We start from the raw sequence: 21,671 nt of genomic DNA, 5'->3' as shown, positions 1-21,671 counted from the left end.
AAAAAAAAAAAAAGGAGGAGGAGAAAGGCTTCTGTTCTTCGCCAAGGCAGTACTGGTTCAGCAGGCGTTTGTGCTCTGACCAGCTTCAACCAATACATACTGTTGTGTCCTTGAGCAAGACACTTTGGCTGCTTCTCTCTATGGATGTGTTTGTGTGACTGTAATTGTTGGTAGTCAAGGAGTTATTACTATTAAACAATCTCACATTATGTACAATGATTAAATAATAAAAACAGAATCATTAGCCTCCATATTTCCCTCCATAATGTAAAATATCCTCCGTTTGTTGTAAAAGGTTCCTAATTTATACTGCTTTTATTATTTACAATTGAGTGGTTATAATATAAAGACATTTTTAAATATATGGCAATCCAGAACAGTCGCATTTTCTACAAATCACTTTCTGAACATGATTAATATTTTAATGATCTTAGCTGCAAATATGAATAAATACTCTTTGACAATTCAAACTCAAATATAGTCAGTATATATGATATGTATATTATATGGGCTATATAATATATTAATATAGCATCACTGTGATCTCATAAACACGATTTATTAATTTATTAATTTATAGTTAATATAGTTATTGTATCACCATTGATGTTGATGTAAACTTTAGGCCCAGATCTGTAAAATGAACAGAACCATAAACAGGTAAAGTCACAATGACAAATTTAGAAAAGTAACATTGTTATATTTGTTGCACTGTATTTTCTGAGGTACTGGATTATGGGGAGTTTGTGTTTAGAGGACGTCCAACTCACCCGTAAGGTATGATCCCAGGAGGCAGAACACAGAGCAGTGCCGTCAGGAGACACTCGCACTCTGCTAACGCGATTCTCATGACCAAACAGAACAGTGGCCCGCGTCCCCTTTAATACGTCCCACACATTGATAGTGTAGTCATTGTACCCAGCAAACAGCAGGCGACCTGGGAGAAGATGTCAGACCACATAAAAATATGAAGCAAAAGGCGACATGTTGTATAACTACCAAAGCTAAACTTTACAAACGTTACCACTCAGAGAAAAGTCCACAGTGGAAGCCCCAAATATGATACTGTCCTTCTGGTAGACAGCCACTTCACGGTCAGCACGTAAATCATAGAAACGACACTGTGGAATACCAAGTAATATACGTTACATCATGTTGGTGATGAGAAATAAAAGTAAACACAGAACACAATTTTAACATAACTAGACTAACACGTTTTTAGTCACATGATCTGTTTGACCACATAAGAACTGTACAGTAGCAGTAACTTACTGTAGCGTCGTCTGAAGCTGATGCAAACGCATCTCCACTGGGATAGTACCTAGAAAACAGGGCTCATTGGTCACTGACATTTCTTATATTCTAAAATAAGTTGGCCTAACATTTTACTTTTGTGAGGAAGTGAAATACAGAACAGCTCATAGAATTCATGTATTTCATAAACTTTACTCCAACTCAATAAGATTTTCATTATAAATCTATGTCACTATGTGTTATATATTTACAAAATATTCAGCTAGAAATCAGAAAAAATCTAGACTTACTTCACACAGTTAATGTCAGACACGTGACTCTCGAAAGACTGGATGTTCTGCCCAGAGCGCATATCCCACACATTAGCCTTCATATCACAGCCCTGAAAACACACACATGCACATACATGTATTATGCAAACAACTAGTGATGTTTTACTTAAAACTAAGCTAAGTGAATAGTATTACTATTTGTCCTGTCTCACCCCAGATACAAAAGTGTTTCCAGTCTCAGATGGTGCCAGATCCAGGGACAAGACATCAGCCGTGTGGCCGTGGAAACTCTGCAGCAGCTGCCCACTTTCCACATCCCATAATGCACATGAGCCATCACCACTAGCTGTGAGGAGCTAACAAACAAATAAACAAACAAACAAACAAACACAAAAACAAATTAACTGTTTTAACTGTCATCAATCCCAGTGATTCAAGATGATTACAGAAAACGTGCATCAGAAAATCCTGCAGAGTTATTGGTAGATGAGTGCTCCTGGACCTCAGGTACAACACCCAGCATGTGCTAAAAGGCAGCTCCAGTTTCAACATGAATTTAATTATCACATAGAAGCTGCAATTAGTGTCACGACACTGATGGGAACTTCAACAACCTGTGTACCTCAGCAAATGTACTCTGTCAGTTTATTAAAGCACATTATAATAGCATCAGTGGCCTCACAAGGATGCAACAATTGTTGCAAGGGGTTGGTTGATGCAGCTGAAGACACACTATTTTTGTTACATACATGCTACAATTTAAATAAAAACAACATCAATGATTTGTGTCGTGATTAGCATTGACATGTATAGGATACAGTATGTGCGTGTGTGAAATAAAAGCAGCAGACCCAGCCCTCAGGGTCAGTATGCTCCACTCTGTCACAGATAAAAGCCACTCAGTGTCTATTAATACACCCAGAATAACAGACCACTACCCCTATCTTACCCTGCTCTGGGGCACTCATTTATTTCATTTTTAATATAAATCGCAAAGCATTCTAACTTTTGATTTACAAACACATAGTGTTTCAATGGCTTTTGCAAAAAAATATACCTGATTGTCAGAGTTGGTGAAGGTGCATGCAGACACATAATTGGTGTGCATAGCGACGGACTTCTTCTTAGCAGAGAGGTTCTCATTCTTATCCATAGACAGAGGGTAAACTGAACACTTATTGTCCAGTCCACTATACAGGAAGATAAGAACCAGTAGAAGACACTTCAAATAACTAATAAACAGGGCATTAAAGCATGGTATGGGTTTATTTGGCAGGAACTAAAGATTAAAACGTATACATGGAATTTACTTACCCACATGCCACTGCACAGCCCGAGGGTGCATAAGCACACGCCATCACCCATGTGCAGGGCACACTGATCCCATTCTCCTAAAACACACACAAATGCATACAGTATGTGCTAATGTCAGCTGTGGAGAAATGGGTGTTAATCTGAACAGTTTTAAGTGCACTCAATGACAGTCACACATTACTCAAGGAGCAGATGGTCAGATAATCTGCATACGCCCTTTTATGTTATCTTATTGGGCATATCTCTGAGAGGAGGATGACACAGTGCCATTCATCAACAGTCCATATGATGTAAATAGCATGACCATATTCCATAATAATGGTTTGTAAAATTGTATGAGACTGACAGGCTGATGGTGCATCTGTCCATGTCTAATATTTCCATGGACCCACCACTTTCTGAAACCACTTGACTTTCTGAAACATTGAAAACCGTTATCTGTTTTTCTTAGACACAACTCACCTTGTTGAGTGTGAATCCATCCCACACAATCACTTTTCCATCCTACATTACATAAATGCATTAGTAACATATAAAATAACGGTGAACTCTTAGATATTTCAGCATTTACCTGCGAGGAGCTTACTAGACGCCGTTTGTCTTTGCACCAGTCCATGCAGAGCACCTTGTTTCCATGGCCTTTGAGCACACGTCTGGTCTTGATGGAGAGACTGCCCAACACCTCAATCTTCTCAGCCACCTGGTGGACTACACACATATGTGCATATGTAAAGACCAGAAGAGCACTCTTAACTATTACACAGATCTATGCCTATATTAAAAACTGAAACATGTATGGTTATATAAACATCTACGAAGCAAATGTAAAAAGCCAACATGAGGCCAGCATGAAGGGAAAAACAATGTGAAAATGTAACACACTATTAAAACAAAATAGAGAATTGTTGAAATTTGTTGTATTTTTAAAAAATATTTGCGCGAGATCAGGATTGATCAGGTTTGATCAGATTTGATCAGGTTTGATCAGACACTGGGTGAATAACTTTACCTCTTCATTTGAAACTTACGCTCCACGTCGTTGAGTTTGCCCCTCTCCTCCTCCAGCTTCTTCTTCAGACTGTCGCACTCCCGCTTCAGCGACGCCACGCTCTCCCCGCTCTGGAGTCCCTGACAAGCCATCTTTATCCGGCAAAACAAAGACAAAAGTATGAACCCATGAGACAAGCCCAAGGAGAGAGTCCCGACCTCCGGCCTGGATGAGGTTTGGTAGAAGAGAGAGAGAGAGAGAGAGAGAGAGAGAGAGCACTGATGGAGCAAAGTGGCCCCTGGTTCTACCCCTCCCCCCTGCGCGGGCTTGTGGAGCCGTGCGCATCCAGGCAGTGGCAGCTCATGTTTAGCCCGTGTACCTGGTCCACGGTTATGGGCTGTGCGCAGTGCTCCAGACCCTCACTGAGGAACAGCAGGACAGTTTGCTGTTGCTGTGTCAAAAAGATTCGGGGTCAGAGACTGAAACCAGCTTCAGCTCTGTGTACTGGACTAAACTGCACATTTGGAGACAGAAACAGGACAGCGCAGTGTCAATAGAGATGAGGCTACATTATAATCGGTGCGTAAATCTGCCCAGTGCGCGCGGCTCCACAGAACGAGGGGCTGACGTTTTCCACAAGGAGCGCATCTTTGAACGGCGATTGTGCAAAGTGCTCACGTTTAGAACAGTAGAGCAGCTGAGCGGACGATGATTAAAAATTGGGCTGAGACTCCACCTGTTTGCGGCTCGGAGCAGAGACTGTGTCCTGCCCCAAGAGCCGCAGAGAGCGCCACCCTCTGCGGGATTTGTTCAAACAGTAAAGTCTCTCCACGGAGAGAAAAGGCAGCCTGCTTCATTCAGCAGTTTGTGACACATATATATCTTACACACAGATGGGATGTGTAAAATGTCAGCATTTTAAAGTTTGATCCTTTATGGACATTTATGTTACTAAGCTTTTCTCTGATCCAAGGGCCGGACGTCTGCGCTCACTTTGATTCACGTCGAGCTCTAAATCATTAAATGTTGACTTTATTTTTGGGTAAAAATTACGTATATTTTTGGCTTCGACTTTATTCTCATTAAGTATAGATTTTTATGTCGAATTGATGACGTTTATGCTCCGTCGTGGATTTGAAGAAATAGTTTTTTAGCCATATCTGCTATTTTTAAAAGTTCCACTTTGGCACTTGGCAGATCTAGGCTTTTTTTTAATAATAAAAAAAAAATCATTCAAGGCAAACTCTTAGAGGCAGTATATCAAATATGAATCATTTGGTCAAGTGCAGTGAATCAGTTTGAGGCGGGTTCAGATCAACTCCAGATCTCCACACACGTGCTTTTTGTATCAGTTCAATCATGAATTATCATTTTTTAAATTAAAATGTTTTTTTGTTTGTTTTTTTAATAAACCAATGTCGTGGACTGAGATTAAAAAAATGTTTATGCCTAGTCTAAATTTTGATGGTTCTCTCTAATTATGACACGTGTTGATGTCAGGACAAAGGAGAAAGCTGCAGGTTTACCATTTCCACGCAGAAGGAGCAATAGTTGATTGGCTCATTCTTGATGTAAATGTTCATGAGAGGACTGGGTCTCCCACAGCTCTCACAGGGGCCAAAAGTGGCCGCTACAAAGGTTTGGTCGCACATGGTCGCAGGTTCTCAGCAGCAGACACACCTGAAGGACAGATGCAGACAGACTTTATCTTTGACCACTTGGACTGCTTCACTGTGAGGTAAGTAGTTAGTAATCTACTCCAGCTTGATCCCTCTTTGAATGCAGAGCAGAGGAGCCATGTTACTATTCTGAGAACTGAACAACAAACTATTCAATGCAAATCTCTGTTTCTGAATCAAACTACTTCTTCTTCATCTTTAGTGTGGAGTCACATACTGTTAGAAGGAATAATGTCATTTTACCATTGGCACTTATAAAATTATACTGCTGATGAATAATTCTATAATATTTAGCTTGTTGATTATACAATTAGGATAGAACTAGAATGTCCCGAATTCATCATCCCTTTAGTCACATCTTTACACTTCAATGTGGGGCACCTGCACAACAATATACACATTACAACCGCAGACTACTCTAGAGGTAAAATGGTCCAGAAACAAAATTAATTAAACTAAAACCATGGTCATAAAAAAAATATATTTTTTGTGTAGACTTACCTCACAAAAATGTATTTTCTCCCTTCCGTAGGTGTGGGTCAGTGTACCTTGAGATTTCCAGTGAAGAGGATTGTCAGCAAGGGACAGAGTGGGAGCAGTAAGCTTCTTAACAAGCGTTTAAGCCACCGGCCGCTTTTACTTCTCCACTTCTTCCTGTATGTCGCTGCAGTACTACTCGCATCTACTTAGTTCAGATAACTGGACACTATTACATTTACAAACACACAACACAGTCCCACAGTCAAACAGAGAGTTGTATTCTTTTATTTTATACTTTTACAGATGACATTTATTACAAGTTTCTTAATTCTTCTTAACAGTGAACACATTCACTAAAGCACAGCTACCGGAAACTACAAACTGTCCATTTTGTCTCTAATGTACACATGGACCCGAGAGGGGCTGATGGTATGTACCAGAGAGAGCAGATATCATGGTGTGAAATGTCCTTACAATGGTCCAGATAATGACAATGCTGATAAATAGATATGCATTTAAAAGACTTATTTTATCATGTATCTTATATCCAACTCTTGTTTTTAGGCTGTACACACTGATTCCAAGAAAGACTAAAATGCATTGCCCAGTGCCCTCTTAAAGCAACAAGTCCCTGAAGTAATACTGTTTTTTTTAGGTGAATACATTACAATTTTATGTGATGTATGCATTTTATGTCCATTTTATTTCTTACTACTAATGGCCAATACAATTTACAATAAAACAATGCAAGACAAATTACTTAGAAAAACAAGTGTCCACACCCTTGGAGGCTGGCTCAGTGAACACAGTTTAAGTGTAGAGGTGATTAGAAAGTATCCTAGGCTCCAAGTCATTGATGAAATGTTAAAAGTGCATTTTGGAACAGTGCACTTCAACAGAGGGACAATAAAAGTACTGCACAATGCCACAATGCGTGTAAGTCAGGTAAGGCTTTGTCCTCAGTGTTTAGCTGAAATGGTGATGTGTGTTTGAAACATTCATATAGTGGATTCAGTCACTGCTAAAGTAAAGTAAATACTTCCAACACAGTTTGTTGAATATATTCTCACTAAACTAAATGATAACTTTATATATTCTCTTGATGATTATTTGTACTCTGATCCTTCATATATTTTTTATGTAATGTACACATTGTGGTGACATGCAAAAAGTAATGTCAGAAGGCAAGAAAAGTTTGAGAGGAGAAAGAGGCAAGTATGGTTCAGGGTAAAAAAATAATGGCACAGTAGGAATGGTAAAATAAAAAGTGCTAAACATGAGACAATAGGACCAGTTGCACACAATCATGAAACAGGCTTCTTTCAAGAGCATTTTCCAAAACTGTCCAGCAACTCTCAACTGCACTGCAGTTTGTCTTAAGTTAAAGCGTGCCATGCAGTTTGATTTGGATAATGGTTAAGCTTATGCACCTTTGTCAACAACATCTTAATATTATACACAAGGTCTTGCATGTGTGACAAACAGCCATTTAACAATAAAATTATCAAGTGCATTGTGCGATTAACAAATGTGTGGAAAAAGGGAAAACATCAACATGATATGACATATTTTTGGTAGCAGGAGCCTGTGGGGCTTTCTTAGCTACTTAACAGGAAAACATGTAAAAGAGAAGTAACTAATAACACTGTTGTAAAGCTGGAGTCATTTGAGGAAAACCATGGCTGTGACACTTTCATTCTTTTCTTTTCTCTACATGGTACACAATACATTGACAATACTAAAATAAATAAATTATCATGATAAAATATTTCAAGATATGACAAGTTGACAAAAGGGGTATAAGGACTGTGTGTGCTGTTTATGTGGCGTGGACAATTTGGCGTAGAATAGAGCAGTAAACGACAACAAAAGTAAAAGACAACAAGCATGATTTTAAGAGTGTGCACTTATTACTGCACAATCTAATGTTCTAAAATCTTTAGTTGAAGTAGCTCTAAAGCAGGAATAATGGCTACGTAATTAGTTTAAATTATATCTAATAGTAATGATATTGGATAAACTGAGATATTTGAGGTGGCTGTCGCACATTGGACTCATTTTTGTTCCACGTTAACATGGCTTATACTGGACGCAGACATTGTTTGTTCTAACAGCATTCAGCTCCATGAGGCCACATTTTTATAGCAACATGAGATGATTGATCACACAGAGGAAGGCAAAGCACAGGGATCGTAACAGGCAACCAGGGTCTAAAATGGGACGAATCTATGAATCTATTTTGGTAAGTTGTAGGCATTATACAAGCAAAAGATGAATGCAGGTTGGTTTTGTATCCCCTGAATAATAGAAAATGTGTTTGTGCGTAGGTTCTTAATCCGTATTAAATCTTTACCATTTAATGAATGAAATCAGGCCAAGTTATGGCATATTAGAAGATAAGAGCAACTGTGTGTGAATATGCATGTCAAAAGATTTTGAAGAGTCACTTTGCAGCCATTTAATGCTTTTGAAAGGTTTTGTTGTATAAATAAGTGTTTTGTATTATATGTGTTGTTATGTCATTTTTCATTGCCTGCAACAAAATACATGATTTGTCTATTGAATATTCTAAAAGCAGGAAAATGCAGGAGGTTCAGTCCGGGTTAGACTCGTGTGAGGAAGCTCAGGTTGAGTGAGCTGGGAATCTGGATGGTTTCCAGAGCGAGAGAGGAAGGATTGAATGGGAAAGTGACTGGATAAATCATCTTGGTGTCCATCAACAAATGGGGACTGTCACTGCGGTCTCGTAAGCGGGTCTACAATAAAAAAATACAAGAGAAATACAGCATGAACAAAAATCATATACAATAAGACTATCACCGCGGGGTGGCAGTCATTTTTTTCTGATTCTGTAGTGAATCAAATAATTAGTACTTAAAAGTATAAATGGTACACACTTTGATTACATCTGTTTAATCTAAATGAGCATCGTGTTGATAATACTCACTACTAAAGTTTATATCCAAAATTTTCTGTAGCTAAAACAAAACAAAACAAGCTTTACATTTTACCTGTATTGTCCGTATGAATGCAACAGAAACTCTTTCTTCAAACTCGTTGACTGGAGTGTAAAGATTCAACACCTTCACAATCTGCAATGGGCAACGGAGATGTCACCAATCACCACAATGAAAAACCCTAAAGATGATCTCTCCTTCTACCATTCGATTTGTACCTGCGCAGTGGTCAGGGCCTGGCACATGGAGCAGATGGCCTCTGCGTCTTCATCAGTCTTCTTCTTCACCTGTAGCAGCTGTGCAGCCTGAATCAAAGGCTCCAGAGTCTCTTTGGCTCCACACCCCATCAGCCCCTTGTCCCTGAGCCACTCCTCCAGCTGGCTCACATTATACCTGTGCAACATGGCTCTTTAGTTTAAACAGGAATGACCAAAATGAGACGTTTAGCACCTCATATATACAATGTTTTCTACCTGATCTGCATGCCTTTGCTCCAGGAGCACATGTCTTTACGCAGCAGCAGGTTGTTGAGGGTGGCAGCTCCGATGATGTAGAACTGCTGCTTCACCACCTGTTTGATGAGTTCGGGGTCCATGCCGTGCTGACACATGGTGGAGTGGAAGGCGCTGAGCTGGCGCAGAATAGAGTCCAGAGTGTAGATGCCCTCATCAGCGATACTGGACGTCCGCTTTCGGAGACCTGTGGGCTTCACCCCTGAGACGCCCTGAATGGTCTCATGCTCCAACATTCCAGGGACTGCGCACAATACACATGCACTTCAATTCTGTCCACCACCTGTTCTTAAGTAACTCAGTAAATGAAGCCTCCATGCACTTACCTATCATGGGCAATAAGATGTTATCCATGCATTTGACCAGCTGCTGGTATATCTGGATGGCTAGGTCACTGATCACCTGTCTGTACTCGGCCAAGTCAAAGTTTGACAAGCAATGTTCATTTTGCCTCGAAGAGTTGTGTTTCATGAAGGCCTGACAAACATAAATACCTTCATTATTTACGATACTTCTACTAAGTATCACAAATGTATTGTCCTATGTTTCTCACCTCATCTCCACTGTATTGTTTCAGACAATGCAGAAAGCGGCAGGTGTTTGCAAGCCAGAAAGAGACGGTCTCAAAATCATCACCACGTTTCTGAGGAAGGAAAAAGATTTGTTACAAAGGAAAAAAAGTATGTTACACATGTATTACTCATGCACCGGGTGCAGGACACCTTTAGGATCTTCTTAATACTGTTGATGGTGGAAGTGAGCAGAGTACGGACTTTCTGATCATCGTTTACATAATCAGCATGTCTTAGACACATAAACAGGATGTAGGCAGGAAGGCCTGGGATAAGATTCACTGCTACGCCTCGAGGTTTCAGCTCTGTAAAAAGAATATTAATGCTGAATATTGTATAATAATTATAGAATAAAAATGACACACATTACTACAGTTTTTTAATCACCAAGAATAAGGTTCTTGACTAGTTTCATCTCATCCTCCTTCTTGTACTCCAACATTCCCTGGAAATCCTTTTCTCTGCGAGGAATATTGACTGGGTGAATGGGCTCCTCCACCATCTGTCCTGGAGATGTCTGGCCCTCAGTCTGACCCGCTGAAAAAAACACCATACAGTGGATTATAATATCATATAGAATCACATTTATACATTTTTGAAGCATTGTTATATACAAACTATAGGCAAATGGCCCCTAACAGCCGACAGGAGTAAACAAGAGACTAAAAGATTAGATTTTAATTGTAAAATTTGAACATGATGATAATCAGATAGTGTTTAAAGTGCTTTTCATTGGCAGTGTGAATTAATTACCTCCCATTTCTCCTATCCTTTTGGAGTAAACCTTAAGCTGTTTCTTGAGTTTGCGAATAGTTCTGTCCTGTTTCTCCAGTTGTTCCATGAGATCCTAAAAATAACAAAAATAGTCAGGGAAAGGCGATAATATGCAGAGTTAGAGGGGTACTTAATCAGGGCTTGAAACAGGAAGCCCAGCTAATTTTGACATTTGATTTGTATTTGATTGTCTCAAAAAGAGCAGAGTAAGTTGAAAAGTGACATTGCTGTTAAGGAAAAGGAAAAGTGCTGAGGTTTCTCGCTGTGAGATATGAGACAATTCTGCTGAGAGTTAAAGCAACAACGCAACAGTACAAATTCAGTTTAAATTTGGTTAGTCGTGACACATGCAAACAAGAGGCACACAGATGCATTTCCTGACACTACATACAACCATCCGCCGCAAAATGATGACTCGGGCCTCTCGGGATTCAGTTGGGTCATCAGTCATGAGCTCCTGTCAGAGTGAGTGTCAGGTGAGTGTTGGCTGCCAGTAAATGAAGAACTACTGAACAATCTTTTTCAGCTTAAAGAAACACTTGTGAATTGAATACAGACCTGCATCTTGAGACTTGAAAATACTATCATAGTGGCTTATGGTATCATCATATATCAACTTCTAACTATTACCGTTTCATTATGAGTGAGTTTCTATGTATCATCACTTTTGCCATCTTTATCCAAACCCTGAATGTCCAGTTAATTAGGAATATTCAATAATGCTGTTATTTTAGAAATAATTTAAAATATACATGTTTTTAATAATTATGTTTCAAATAATGACAATAAAAAGGGAAAACAGCTCTGTTTTTTGGGTATAATGTGTAGCAAAATGTGTGTTAAACATTGCTAAATATATTTAACACAAAACATTTGCTACACATTATATCCAAAAGACAGAGCTGTTCCCCCCTCATCTCACCGTGAACACCTGTTTTTGAAAATCTTTGTAATTTCTATGAACCCATGCAGCACACCTTATACTTTTTATTCTTCAAAAGATCATAATAAACTTTTAATTTTTAAAGTGCCTCCTTGCCAAACCCTTGAACATTATACATTATGGTACACATTAGAAGGTTTATCAATAAGGCATTTTAATGTTTCTACCTTGTCCTTGAGGAGTATCTGATTTTTACCAAAAAGACCCATTGATAAATTCCCATCTTTAGTCTTAGTGGAGCTCCACTTCAAAGTCCACTCCGGTTCCGGAAGTAAAATTTCCATTCATTTTTCCCATAGACTTAAGAAAAATTGAAACTAAGTTCAAAGGCATCGTGGAGGCTAACAGCTATGTCGTAACTAATATCCATAACAAGGTTGTTTTAAGTCCAAAAAGCACATTTAAAATGCAAGCTTTGGCGAAATGTTTTAATAACTAAGCGGTTTATTAAGTAAATAGAATACTTCCGAAACCAGGGGGTGGACAGTCACTGTTGAGCTTCATTATTTAAAATATTTTGTATGTAAAAATAAGACGTAAAAATAAGACATAATATAATCATAGTATTCAGATCCAACAATAAAAGGGGCAATACTTAGTTTGGAGCAGTGTCTGTAAACGTGTGACTTCGTGGATTGTGCGGTGGGCGTACCAGGTTTTCATTGGTGAGCCGTGTGATCTCGTGCTGCAGGCTGGCTTCGATGCGAGCCTCTGGGGGTAACTGCAGGTTCTGAGCCAGGAGCTGCTGCTGACGGTTGTTCTCCTCTTTCACACTCTGCAGTTCGCCACGCAGAGACTCCACCTCGTTATCATGGCTCCTCCGCTGAGTCTGCAGCTGCTGCTCCAACAATCTGAGGGCAGGCGAGGAGGTATAGAGAGGGCAAAGGAGCAACAAAAAATATCATCAAATGTGGCCCAAGTGTTAAAGGCTCCAGTGAAGGAGGCTTAAGAAAAACCCAGAGTCACACACAGCACAGTGACAGTGGATAGAGACATGCTGGGAAAATACTATAGAATTACTCCTGAACTCAGAAGATCTACCACAGGGTGTCACTGTGAGGCTGAATATGGGCGTATCCAGTCTCTGCTCACTTGCTGCTGCTGAGGTTTTGAGGAAGAAAGAGCAAAGAGTTGGAATGTCCTCTATGGTTTTACCAACTGTACTACACAAGGTCAGAGGTCACACTCAACAGTAGATAGGTTAGAGCCAGAAGAACTTTCATGCTTTATTTTCACTGAGTGTTGTAGACAGCAGAACATACATACTATGTTCAGCGGGCTCTCTAATCATTGACCAACCTAACCATGTTCTCAATCAAACAACCACTGTGTCTATTGTTAGTAACTTAATTATAGCAAGAAATACTGGATATGTGGCAAAATGTTATGCATATTTTGCAGCACTCCAACCTATACCACCAAACGCGTTCAGTTAAAATGTGGAATGACCCAGTAAATAAAGGTGCACTACATATAGTCTTGTGACAAAATCTAATTAAAGACCCAGTAGTAGTGGATGGACAAACCATGCACCAAAGCATAGCACCACAGTTACACCTGATTGTCTCCTTTAAGCCCTGATTAACCAGCCACAGCTCCCCATCCTCATTCAGCTTATGGATGTCTGGTGCAGCTGATCTGACCAACACAAAACACAAGGAAATGTAAACATACAAAGGACAAACAATAGAAAATACATGAGTTGGGATTGTTCGTGACACACAATGCATGTTAAGCAATGGGGCGACACTAGTGAAACTATGACAAATGAGAGAAACTAGCAAATCTTCAGATTGTTACTTTGAGACAAAGGGATGAATGTACAGTTGAAATCAGAAGTTTACATATACTATACAAAAAGTAGGTCAATTAGGATTACCAAAATTACCAGCTAAATGGTAGAACAGTGAGAGAAGGATAAAATGCAAATTTTCATTACCTTGTTCCAAGTCAAAAGTTTTCATACAGTAAGATTACTATGTATTTAAACGATTTGGAAAAACCCAGATGATGATGCCACGTATTTGGAAGCTTCTGATACGTTGATTGACAACATTTGAGTTAATTAGAGAAACCTCTGTATGTATTTGAAAGCACACCTGAAACACACTGCTTCTTTGTGTAACATCATGGGAAAGTCAAAAGAAATCAGCCAAGATGTCAGGAAGAGAATCGTGGACTTGCACATGTCTGGTTCATCCTTGGGTGCAATTTCCAGATGCCTGAAGGTGCCATGTTCATCTGTTCAAACAATTATACACAAGTGTAAACACCATGGGAATGTCCAGCTATCGTACTGCTCAGGAAGGAGATGCATCTGTGCCCCAGAGAGGAACGTGCTTTGGTCCGAAATGTGGATATCAACCCAAGAGCAAAAGAAGAAGACCTTATGAAGATTCTGGCTGAAGCTGGTAAGAGTGTGCCATTATACACAGTGAAATGAGCACCGTACCGACATGGGCTCAAACGCCACTCTGCCAGGAAGAAGTCATTACTCCAAAAGAAACATGAAGAAGCCAAATTACAGTTTGCAAATGCATACAGAGACAGAGAGCTATGTCCTGTGCTCTGACAAAACTAAAACTGAAACAAAAACTTAACAACATAAACTGTTTGGCTTCCAAGATTCCCCCTTTTTCCACCAAATGGCCAGAGAATAGCATCCAAATTGGGAAAAAACGAGGGTGACAGCATCATGTGTGGGATTGTTTTGCTGCAGGAAGGGCTGGCGTACTTCACAAAATAGATGGCATCATGGGGAAAGAACATTTTGTGGAAATATTGAAGCAACATCTCAAGACATCAGCCAGGAAGTTAAAGCTTAGATGCAGATGGGTCTTCCAAACGGACAATGACCCAAAGCATACTGCCAAACTGGTTACAAAGTGAATTAAGGATAACAAAGTCAATGTTTTGGAGTGGCCATCACAAAGCCCTGATGTCAATCCTATTGAAAATGTATGGTCAGACCTGAAAAGGCATGTGTGAGCAAGGCAGACTACAAACTTGAGTCAGTTGCACCAGCTCTGTCAGGAGGAATGGGCCAAAATTCCTGCCGACTATTGTGCCAAATGTTTTGGATATCCTTCCACAAGCTTGACCCAAGTCAAACTGTTTAAAGGCAAAGGTACCAAATGCAAACTAAATGTATGTAAACATTTCATTTTTGAAGAAATTAAGGAACTGTGTAAAAAAAAAATCCTTCTCTCATTATTCTGACATTAAGCAAATAGAAATAATTTTGGTAATCCTAATTGCCCTAAAACAGGAAAATAAAAAAGCGTTAGGTTATGCTATAAAAATACAGTACATACAGTTAAAAGGTCTGTAAAAATGTAGTGGTGACACAAAAAATAATTTGGACACAAATAGCATAGTGTTTACATCTTGAGAATAAGCGAGGAGTAGACATTCATGTTTAGTTTGGGGAATAAGGATATGGGTCAAATGTATCAATGCATAACAGGCTGTGAACCACTGATAAAGGAAATGAAGTAGATGCAAGTGAGAGCCATTGCTTGTGCTGGAAAGGTTTGCTATAACACAAGCAGTGACATGCAGGGTTCGTGCTGAAACTATTCCATAAGACTGGAGACAGGAGGCCTGCAGTGGTTAGTGATTACAAAGTCACTTTGAATGTCCGTTATTAATTAAAACGCTAAATAAGGTAAAGAACCTTTTCCAATGCTAAAATCTTTGAAGCCATGCACATTCAAAAAGCCTGACTGAAGTCAAATTCTTAGGACAACCAGCAATTTGTATTAGACTTAGGGTGTAAATAGAAGTCTATTGAAACCTAGCATTGTTTTCACTGTGTTTATTGCATTGTTTGTACAGCCCCTTGGCAAAATGGTGGCCATGCATGCTCACTCATGATGGCATGGCCACTGGATTACCTGAGCCTACTTAGAAGTTCACTCATATCCAGAGACTTGGGCATAAACCTAGGAGATCTGCACAGGACAAATATTTTCACATGATGACGATCCAGGCAATCAAACTAAGGCCCCAGCTTTGATTTAATAAATTAAGTAAAGACTGTCAAAAAATACCTGTTGGTGTCTTTGAGACCCACGTAGGCTTGCTTGAGTTCATCAGCGTCTTTGAGCTTGGACACATCTTGAGCAAAAACAGACGGTTCAGTCATGGTTTCCTGCACATAAAGAAATGAAAAACTGGACATTACTAGACTGTCATCAAAATGAAATACCTTAAAACAGACCTATTGTGCAAAATTTACTTTTCAGAGCTTTTAACCATGTTGTATGTTGTATGTAGTTGTTTCCCCTTCTTCCACCCTCTCAAAGCTGTATTTGTTCATGTTTGTGCAATCTTTAATCGCTTGCCACTCAACTCCCGTTCTATTTCAACCATTCTGGCTGCCAGAGGCAGTGCTTCAAGCACCGAACGATCACTCTTGCCTATGCGCAGATTGAGAATTTGAACAAGAAATTAACATGTGACCTTCTGGTGTGCGACAGCCTGAAAATCTCTTTGCCTGTTATGCCGGTCCTCAGTCAGGCTCTTGCTACACAGCGTCGTTCTCGGTGGGTTGTGGCGATCATTAAACATGCTTATGCCTTACAGGGGCAGCTGATGACCAAGGGTGAGAGATGCCATTCCACTAGGATCCTTTCTACCTCCTGGGCTGCCATGCATGGTGTTCCCCTATATCTGATTTGTGCTGCGGCCTCCTGAACATCGCCCTCAACATTTGCCATATTCTACTGGGTGAATGTCGCGTTCTACCATCCTCTCGATGGAGTGTTATGCCAGCATTATTCTTTGTCTTGATAAGGTCGATCTCTCAACGTGGCCCGTGGATTCCTTGTGACCTGGGTGTTACAAGTCATCCGGTGCTTGAAGTACTGCCTCTGGCTGTCAGAAGGGACAAACTAGAACAAAAGGTACATATGTAACTACGGTTCTACGAATCCCGGATGACTGTCAGAGGTCTCTGTCCCTCAGAATCTGAAGATAAAGATTAAGGGACTATGCTTTTGGAGACAAGTGACTATATAGACTCACGTGGCTATAGTCGCATGTGAATTTATTATTAAATTCTCAACTTGCACATGTGTAAGAGTGATCATTCAGTGCTTGAAGCACCGCCTCTGGTGGTCATCCAGAATTCATAGAACCACAGTCACTGCCACTGGCATAAGTCTATTGCTCTCTACTTACTTCGTTTACGTTTTTGGTGATGTCTGCTCTCATTGGGCACTGCAGTTTTCTAATGCAGAAATCAACGAAATGTTTAACTTACCAAGACTAGATGCATGATTTAAAATGCACAAATTGTAACATAATTATTATATATTATTAATTATTATTGTTGTTGTAGTTAGCAGACTCAAGCATAATATGTCTTCTTTAACACCAAATCTTTGTAAAAGTAGTAAGCATTTACTGCTGTAGCAGCATCATAGGAGTAGGTGTGTTCCATTTTCCATACCAACTTCACTTTTGAGAAAAGGCTGTGCGAAAAATGCATTTAAGAATCTGATCATCTTTCTTCTTTTTATATGACACATATAGCTTATGTAGCAAGTGACCTTTTGCTAAATATGGAGAAAAGCTGAAAAGGCTTAATTGCCACTAAAGAACAATAGAGCAGATACTAGCCAACAAGGCTGTCATGCAGTATGCTAAATGAAGATGCTAAAGTTAGTACCCTAGACAAATACATGTATGCTGCTGCGTGGCGATTTCATGGTGTGGATGTTTTCAGTTGAAACCAGGTTAACATGCAGACATGAATACAATGACAGTGTTTTTAGAAGGTAGTTTAAAACACTGTCCATTCACGTTGTCAAAGCATTCACAATAAACAGTACCTTCTCATCCTGTAGGCAAGCATGGATGGAGGAGAGAAGGTGAGGACAATCATAATTAGACACATATAAAATAATAACAATGGAAAATGAAAATATATTTTACAGTACAAAAGATGAAGTGTTTTTTGTTATATTTACATAAAACAATTGCACACAATGAAAGCAGAACCGCAGGATTTCTTAGACTTTGAAAGCCACATAATGTTACTACCTTGTGGTGGAAGGCTTCCTTTTGGCTGACCAGTTGAGAGCGCAGAATGAGCACCTCCTCCTTGCGCACGTCCAATTCTTCACAGGAAGCATTGAGCTGATCCAACAGCACCTTGTAAGCAGGAGATCCAGGGGCTCCCATGTTAGCAGACTTATCCCCCAACAAGCTCTGTCTCATCTCAGCCAGGTCATGCTTCAACTTCTTGTTCTCAGACTCAAGTTCCTGACGCTATGAGAAGAAACCGTGATAAAAAAAAATGCAGCAAATTAAACATAATTAAATAAGTCAAACATGTTTAGTAATAAAGGCTTACTTTGAGGGACTCGTATTCAAGCTCTGCTCCACGGGCCCTTTTAAACTCTGCATCATCCTAAAAAGAAAACAAAAAAAATCAATGTAATTAATTACTTTGAATTAATTATTTTCAAGGGTAATTTTTGCAGCACACGATCACTATATGAAGCAGTACCCTGGCTCTAGCCCGCTGGTACTGCTCTTCTTTGTTTTCTAACTCATTGCGCAGAGACTGTTTTTCTTGTTCTAGTTCTGTGAGGCGCTTCTGGAGCTTCAGAGTGAGGGTTGTGTCTAGGCCTCGCGTTACGTCCTGCGTGAGCAGAAAATAATACATTAAGTAATAATAAAAGACCCATAGCTGAATGCTAGCTGTATTGGTGTCTCTAAATAAACAAATACAACTGACTTACTTCTCTGGTTCTGGAGCCGTCCTCCATTTCTGTGTATTCTGAGTTGTAGGTGTATTCTGACTCGTTACTGCTGTGAGTGGAGTCTGTTCTCCTGTGCCCAGGCTTGGAGATGTGCTAGTAACACAAAAGCTCACATGAGATTACCTTACACAACTATTTGTATAAATTACTAATTTCCTCTGTAAACACATGCTCAAATAAATAAAACCTATGAAAACTAGAGTTACACATGCAACTGAGGTTCTATGAAATTCTATGGGAAATAAAATGGACATCAGTTACTCACAGAAGAAAGTGCCATCTCTTCTTTCAGGTCGTCGTACTTCTCCTCCAGGCGAAGGTGTTCGGAGAGGAGATTCTGGTAACGAGAGCGCTCCTCGTTCAAATCCGTTTCGAGTTGCTGAGTCTCTTGTGCTATAGCTTGAGCCATTTTCTCTGTAAAAAGAACCACAATTGTTCAACTTGATAATTACATTTCTAAAACCTTTTATAATGGTAAACATATAACACTTTTCTTTCTATTCTATTAAGATCACCATGTTATTTACTTGCCTGTCATCTGTTGACTCTGTTCCTGAATCGACCTGTTCAAATCGTCCTTCTCTTTCTTCAATGAACCATTCTGGTCTTTGAGTTCTGACACCATCTAAAATAGTTAAAACAGCTCTAATCACACATATGGATCTCATGTATTGTGCATTTTTACTTATTTTTGAAAAATTAAAAATATATAGTCTAAGTTTTTTTTTTCTAAAAAGCTACAAAAATATACTACAACTGCAAACACAAGTACATACTACAGTATGTAAAGTAGTATGTTGTCCAGTACTATATTGCGCCCTGAACCTACAATTGCCTCCTCTCACCTGAAGTGGGGCAATAGTGATTTCTGAGCCCACCATTTTCCCTTGTTCCCCATGAGCGCTCTGTCTCCTAGATCGCAGGAAAATAATGTGCTTTTTCTGTCATGCAAATTAACAGCATCTCCTACATGTGCTATGCAAGTATTTCTGTGACACTTACAGATAAGCAACAGGATCAATAGTGACTTTGAGTCTTACCTTTTCCATTTCGGTCTTGTAGTTTTGTGCCCAGTCCTCGATAGTTTTCTTTTCTTGTTGTGTGGTGGTCAGCTCTTTCTTTAACCTCTCCAGTTCCTCCAGGAGTGTTGATAACTGGTTAGCTTTGTTCTTTGCATCTTCTTCCACACCATGAAGACGATTGAGCTCACTTCGCATTTTTTCACTTTCTGCTGTGTATGAACTTTCTATACTAACCAGCCTTTCATTAACCAAACGGCTTTCTTTATTCTAAAAAGTAAGAAAAGATGTTTAGAGCCACAAAACCATTAAATAAGAAACATTTGAACTAACTGAATAACATGTATGACCTGCTCGTCAATCTTCCGCTGCAGCTGCATGATCTTGTTTTCCATTCCCTTGTTGAGCTTTTTGAAGTGCTCCACAGAGCGAGCCTCAATTTTGAGTTTCTTTAGCTCACGTCTGGCTCTCATCCTGCGGATGCAGCACTGCAGGTAAACGATGGAGCGGAGGCAGCGCTTGTACCAACACCGGGCCAGCCACCCTCGGACACGCTTTTGAATGATGACAACCTTAGCCTCCCGCACAAGCTACAAACACATATTTAGTCATGAATAAGGGGGGAAAAAAAAACCTTTGAAAATAATTTTCCACTTTCATTTTACCGCTAGATACTTCTGGCGGGCCATGTAAGCTCGGAGGACTCTCTGCATGGCCAAGGCGGCTGCCTGCTTCTGCCTGTAGCGTTTCCTCTCCACATACATTCTCTGATACTTCTGTATGATAGTAGCTGCCTGGGTACGCCGTAGAAACTTTGCCAAGCTATAGAACAACAAGTAAGACATTTTGATGTGTCGAGATTCAAGAAATTTGTTGTATTAGGCAGTATGTGTAGTGTACAAACCAGCGGGCCTGGTATCCCCGGGTGAACCTCTGGATCGTGATAGCAGCCTTGCGTTGATGGAGATACTTTTTGCGCGCAAGCCAGCAGCGAATTGTTTTCTGGATACGAATACATGCAGCACGCAGTTTGTCTGCCCTGAGCTTCTCCAAATAAGCCACTTGGCCAGCTCTGAAGAAGATCTTTGTTTTACCAAACTGGTATTTATCTTGATCCTAGTAAACCCAAACATAGGTGAGCATTTCATATGCTTTTGTACTACATATAAATTTGTTTGTTAATGTGTTTGCTAGTGCTAGTCATATTTTCACCTGGACAAGTTTCTCCAGAACATTTCGGCAGGTTAACTTTTTGTCTGGGAGGACGTCCTTTTGCTTCATCAGTACCCTATACCGACTGAAGAACTCCTGATAGGTCCACCTAGAACAGGCATGAAAGTGCAACTCATCAACATAACACCCACATGCAGTTAGTAAGGTAGAAATAATTTGTCATACCTGGATGGGAAGCCCGCTGCAGAGATGCGAATGGTTTCCAGGACACCGCAGGCTCTAAGCTGCTGAACTGCACGTTTAGGATCAAATCTAGTACAAAAGAAAAACAGAATAAAATAAGTTAAAATATGTGCAAACTATTTGTGAACTTAAATTGTCACATCATCTAAACAGGATTACTATGAAGCTAGGTTTAGTTATATAGTTACATCATAAAAGTGTGAGTCTGTGTGACCAGAGCAGAATGTGTCAGTAGGGAATAAACTTACGTAAAGGCCTGCTTGAAGTCATTGGGCTTGATGCAGCGAACATAATGTGGAGTGGTGGCATTCAGAGTATCCATCAGCATTTGAAGAGAGTTTCGAAACTATATCAAGACAGACATTACACAAATCAGAAATTGTCAAGGTAGTAATTTTTATTAATAAAAGGACAAAATAACGTAATCATCAATTAATAAAACATGGTTAACATTAACCTGACAGCCGACGGTCTTCTTGTGTTCCTTGCTGCTCTTGTCTCGACTCTTGTCAGGTTTGACGCTGAGTCGTGTTCGGCCTCCGGTCCCAGGGACTTGTCCAGTTGGACTGGTGGCCTTTTCTTCATCCTGGAACAGCTCCACTAACAAGTTGAACTAGCAAAATAAAATGAAAGTGAGATGCAATAATTTATTGCTGTCAGACAAAATTTACACACATTTGATACATTTTTTTTTTGTTTATGTAAATGATCAAAATGG

General features: G+C 39.7%; 2 protein-coding genes across 5 annotated transcripts in view; both read right to left on the bottom strand.

Annotated features, from left to right (window-relative positions):
- Window positions 1–577: 577 nt before the first annotated feature.
- On the bottom strand, window positions 578–5,493 carry gnb5b (guanine nucleotide binding protein (G protein), beta 5b). The gene is made up of 12 exons (XM_033991882.2): window positions 5,355–5,493; window positions 3,869–3,980; window positions 3,412–3,548; window positions 3,303–3,344; window positions 2,841–2,917; window positions 2,584–2,716; window positions 1,739–1,882; window positions 1,545–1,636; window positions 1,273–1,321; window positions 1,025–1,121; window positions 771–937; window positions 578–633 (listed from the first exon to the last, which is right to left on the bottom strand). The coding sequence occupies exons 1-12, from the start codon at window positions 5,478–5,480 to the stop codon at window positions 622–624; spliced, it is 1,188 nt and encodes a 395-aa protein (XP_033847773.1). The 5' UTR covers window positions 5,481–5,493; the 3' UTR covers window positions 578–621.
- Window positions 5,494–6,256: 763 nt separating this feature from the next.
- Window positions 6,257–21,671, bottom strand: part of myo5aa (myosin VAa) — a 32,298-nt gene continuing 16,883 nt past the window's right edge. Inside the window, exons 15-42 of one of the 4 annotated variants that reach the window (XM_055232227.1) lie at window positions 21,411–21,566; window positions 21,202–21,299; window positions 20,936–21,022; window positions 20,750–20,858; window positions 20,442–20,653; window positions 20,203–20,359; window positions 19,888–20,127; window positions 19,559–19,807; window positions 19,050–19,143; window positions 18,784–18,932; window positions 18,498–18,611; window positions 18,263–18,397; window positions 18,107–18,163; window positions 17,794–18,021; window positions 15,798–15,898; window positions 15,642–15,698; window positions 13,303–13,383; window positions 12,398–12,596; window positions 11,194–11,259; window positions 10,782–10,875; window positions 10,416–10,565; window positions 10,179–10,333; window positions 10,010–10,099; window positions 9,783–9,933; window positions 9,418–9,700; window positions 9,163–9,337; window positions 8,999–9,079; window positions 6,257–8,743 (exon numbers count right to left, since the gene is read on the bottom strand). In XM_055232227.1, the coding sequence (XP_055088202.1) occupies window positions 8,591–8,743; window positions 8,999–9,079; window positions 9,163–9,337; window positions 9,418–9,700; window positions 9,783–9,933; window positions 10,010–10,099; window positions 10,179–10,333; window positions 10,416–10,565; window positions 10,782–10,875; window positions 11,194–11,259; window positions 12,398–12,596; window positions 13,303–13,383; window positions 15,642–15,698; window positions 15,798–15,898; window positions 17,794–18,021; window positions 18,107–18,163; window positions 18,263–18,397; window positions 18,498–18,611; window positions 18,784–18,932; window positions 19,050–19,143; window positions 19,559–19,807; window positions 19,888–20,127; window positions 20,203–20,359; window positions 20,442–20,653; window positions 20,750–20,858; window positions 20,936–21,022; window positions 21,202–21,299; window positions 21,411–21,566 (3,921 nt within the window). In that variant the 3' untranslated portion in view covers window positions 6,257–8,590. The remainder of the gene's footprint in view (window positions 8,744–8,998; window positions 9,080–9,162; window positions 9,338–9,417; window positions 9,701–9,782; window positions 9,934–10,009; window positions 10,100–10,178; window positions 10,334–10,415; window positions 10,566–10,781; window positions 10,876–11,193; window positions 11,260–12,397; window positions 12,597–13,302; window positions 13,384–15,641; window positions 15,699–15,797; window positions 15,899–17,793; window positions 18,022–18,106; window positions 18,164–18,262; window positions 18,398–18,497; window positions 18,612–18,783; window positions 18,933–19,049; window positions 19,144–19,558; window positions 19,808–19,887; window positions 20,128–20,202; window positions 20,360–20,441; window positions 20,654–20,749; window positions 20,859–20,935; window positions 21,023–21,201; window positions 21,300–21,410; window positions 21,567–21,671) is intronic. The other 3 variants (XM_055232236.1, XM_055232239.1, XM_055232243.1) reach the window with 3 other exon arrangements.

The sequence above is a fragment of the Periophthalmus magnuspinnatus genome, chromosome 3 (assembly GCF_009829125.3).
Source record: "Periophthalmus magnuspinnatus isolate fPerMag1 chromosome 3, fPerMag1.2.pri, whole genome shotgun sequence".
Taxonomy (NCBI): Eukaryota; Metazoa; Chordata; class Actinopteri; order Gobiiformes; family Gobiidae; genus Periophthalmus; species Periophthalmus magnuspinnatus.
Note: the sequence above shows the minus strand (reverse complement) of the source record. Positions and strands in the feature narration are given on the sequence as shown.

Bases quoted from the DNA above. Each gene is read 5' to 3' on its own strand.
- gnb5b (XM_033991882.2), bottom strand. From the start codon at position 5,480: ATGTGCGACCAAACCTTTGTAGCGGCCACTTTTGGCCCCTGTGAGAGC. The intron at 3,981-5,354 runs GTAAACCTGCAG...TGCCGGATAAAG, and splicing joins GCTCCTTCTGCGTGGAAATG to ATGGCTTGTCAGGGACTCCA. The intron at 938-1,024 runs GTAACGTTTGTA...ATCTTCTCCCAG, and splicing joins TGTGGACTTTTCTCTGAGTG to GTCGCCTGCTGTTTGCTGGG.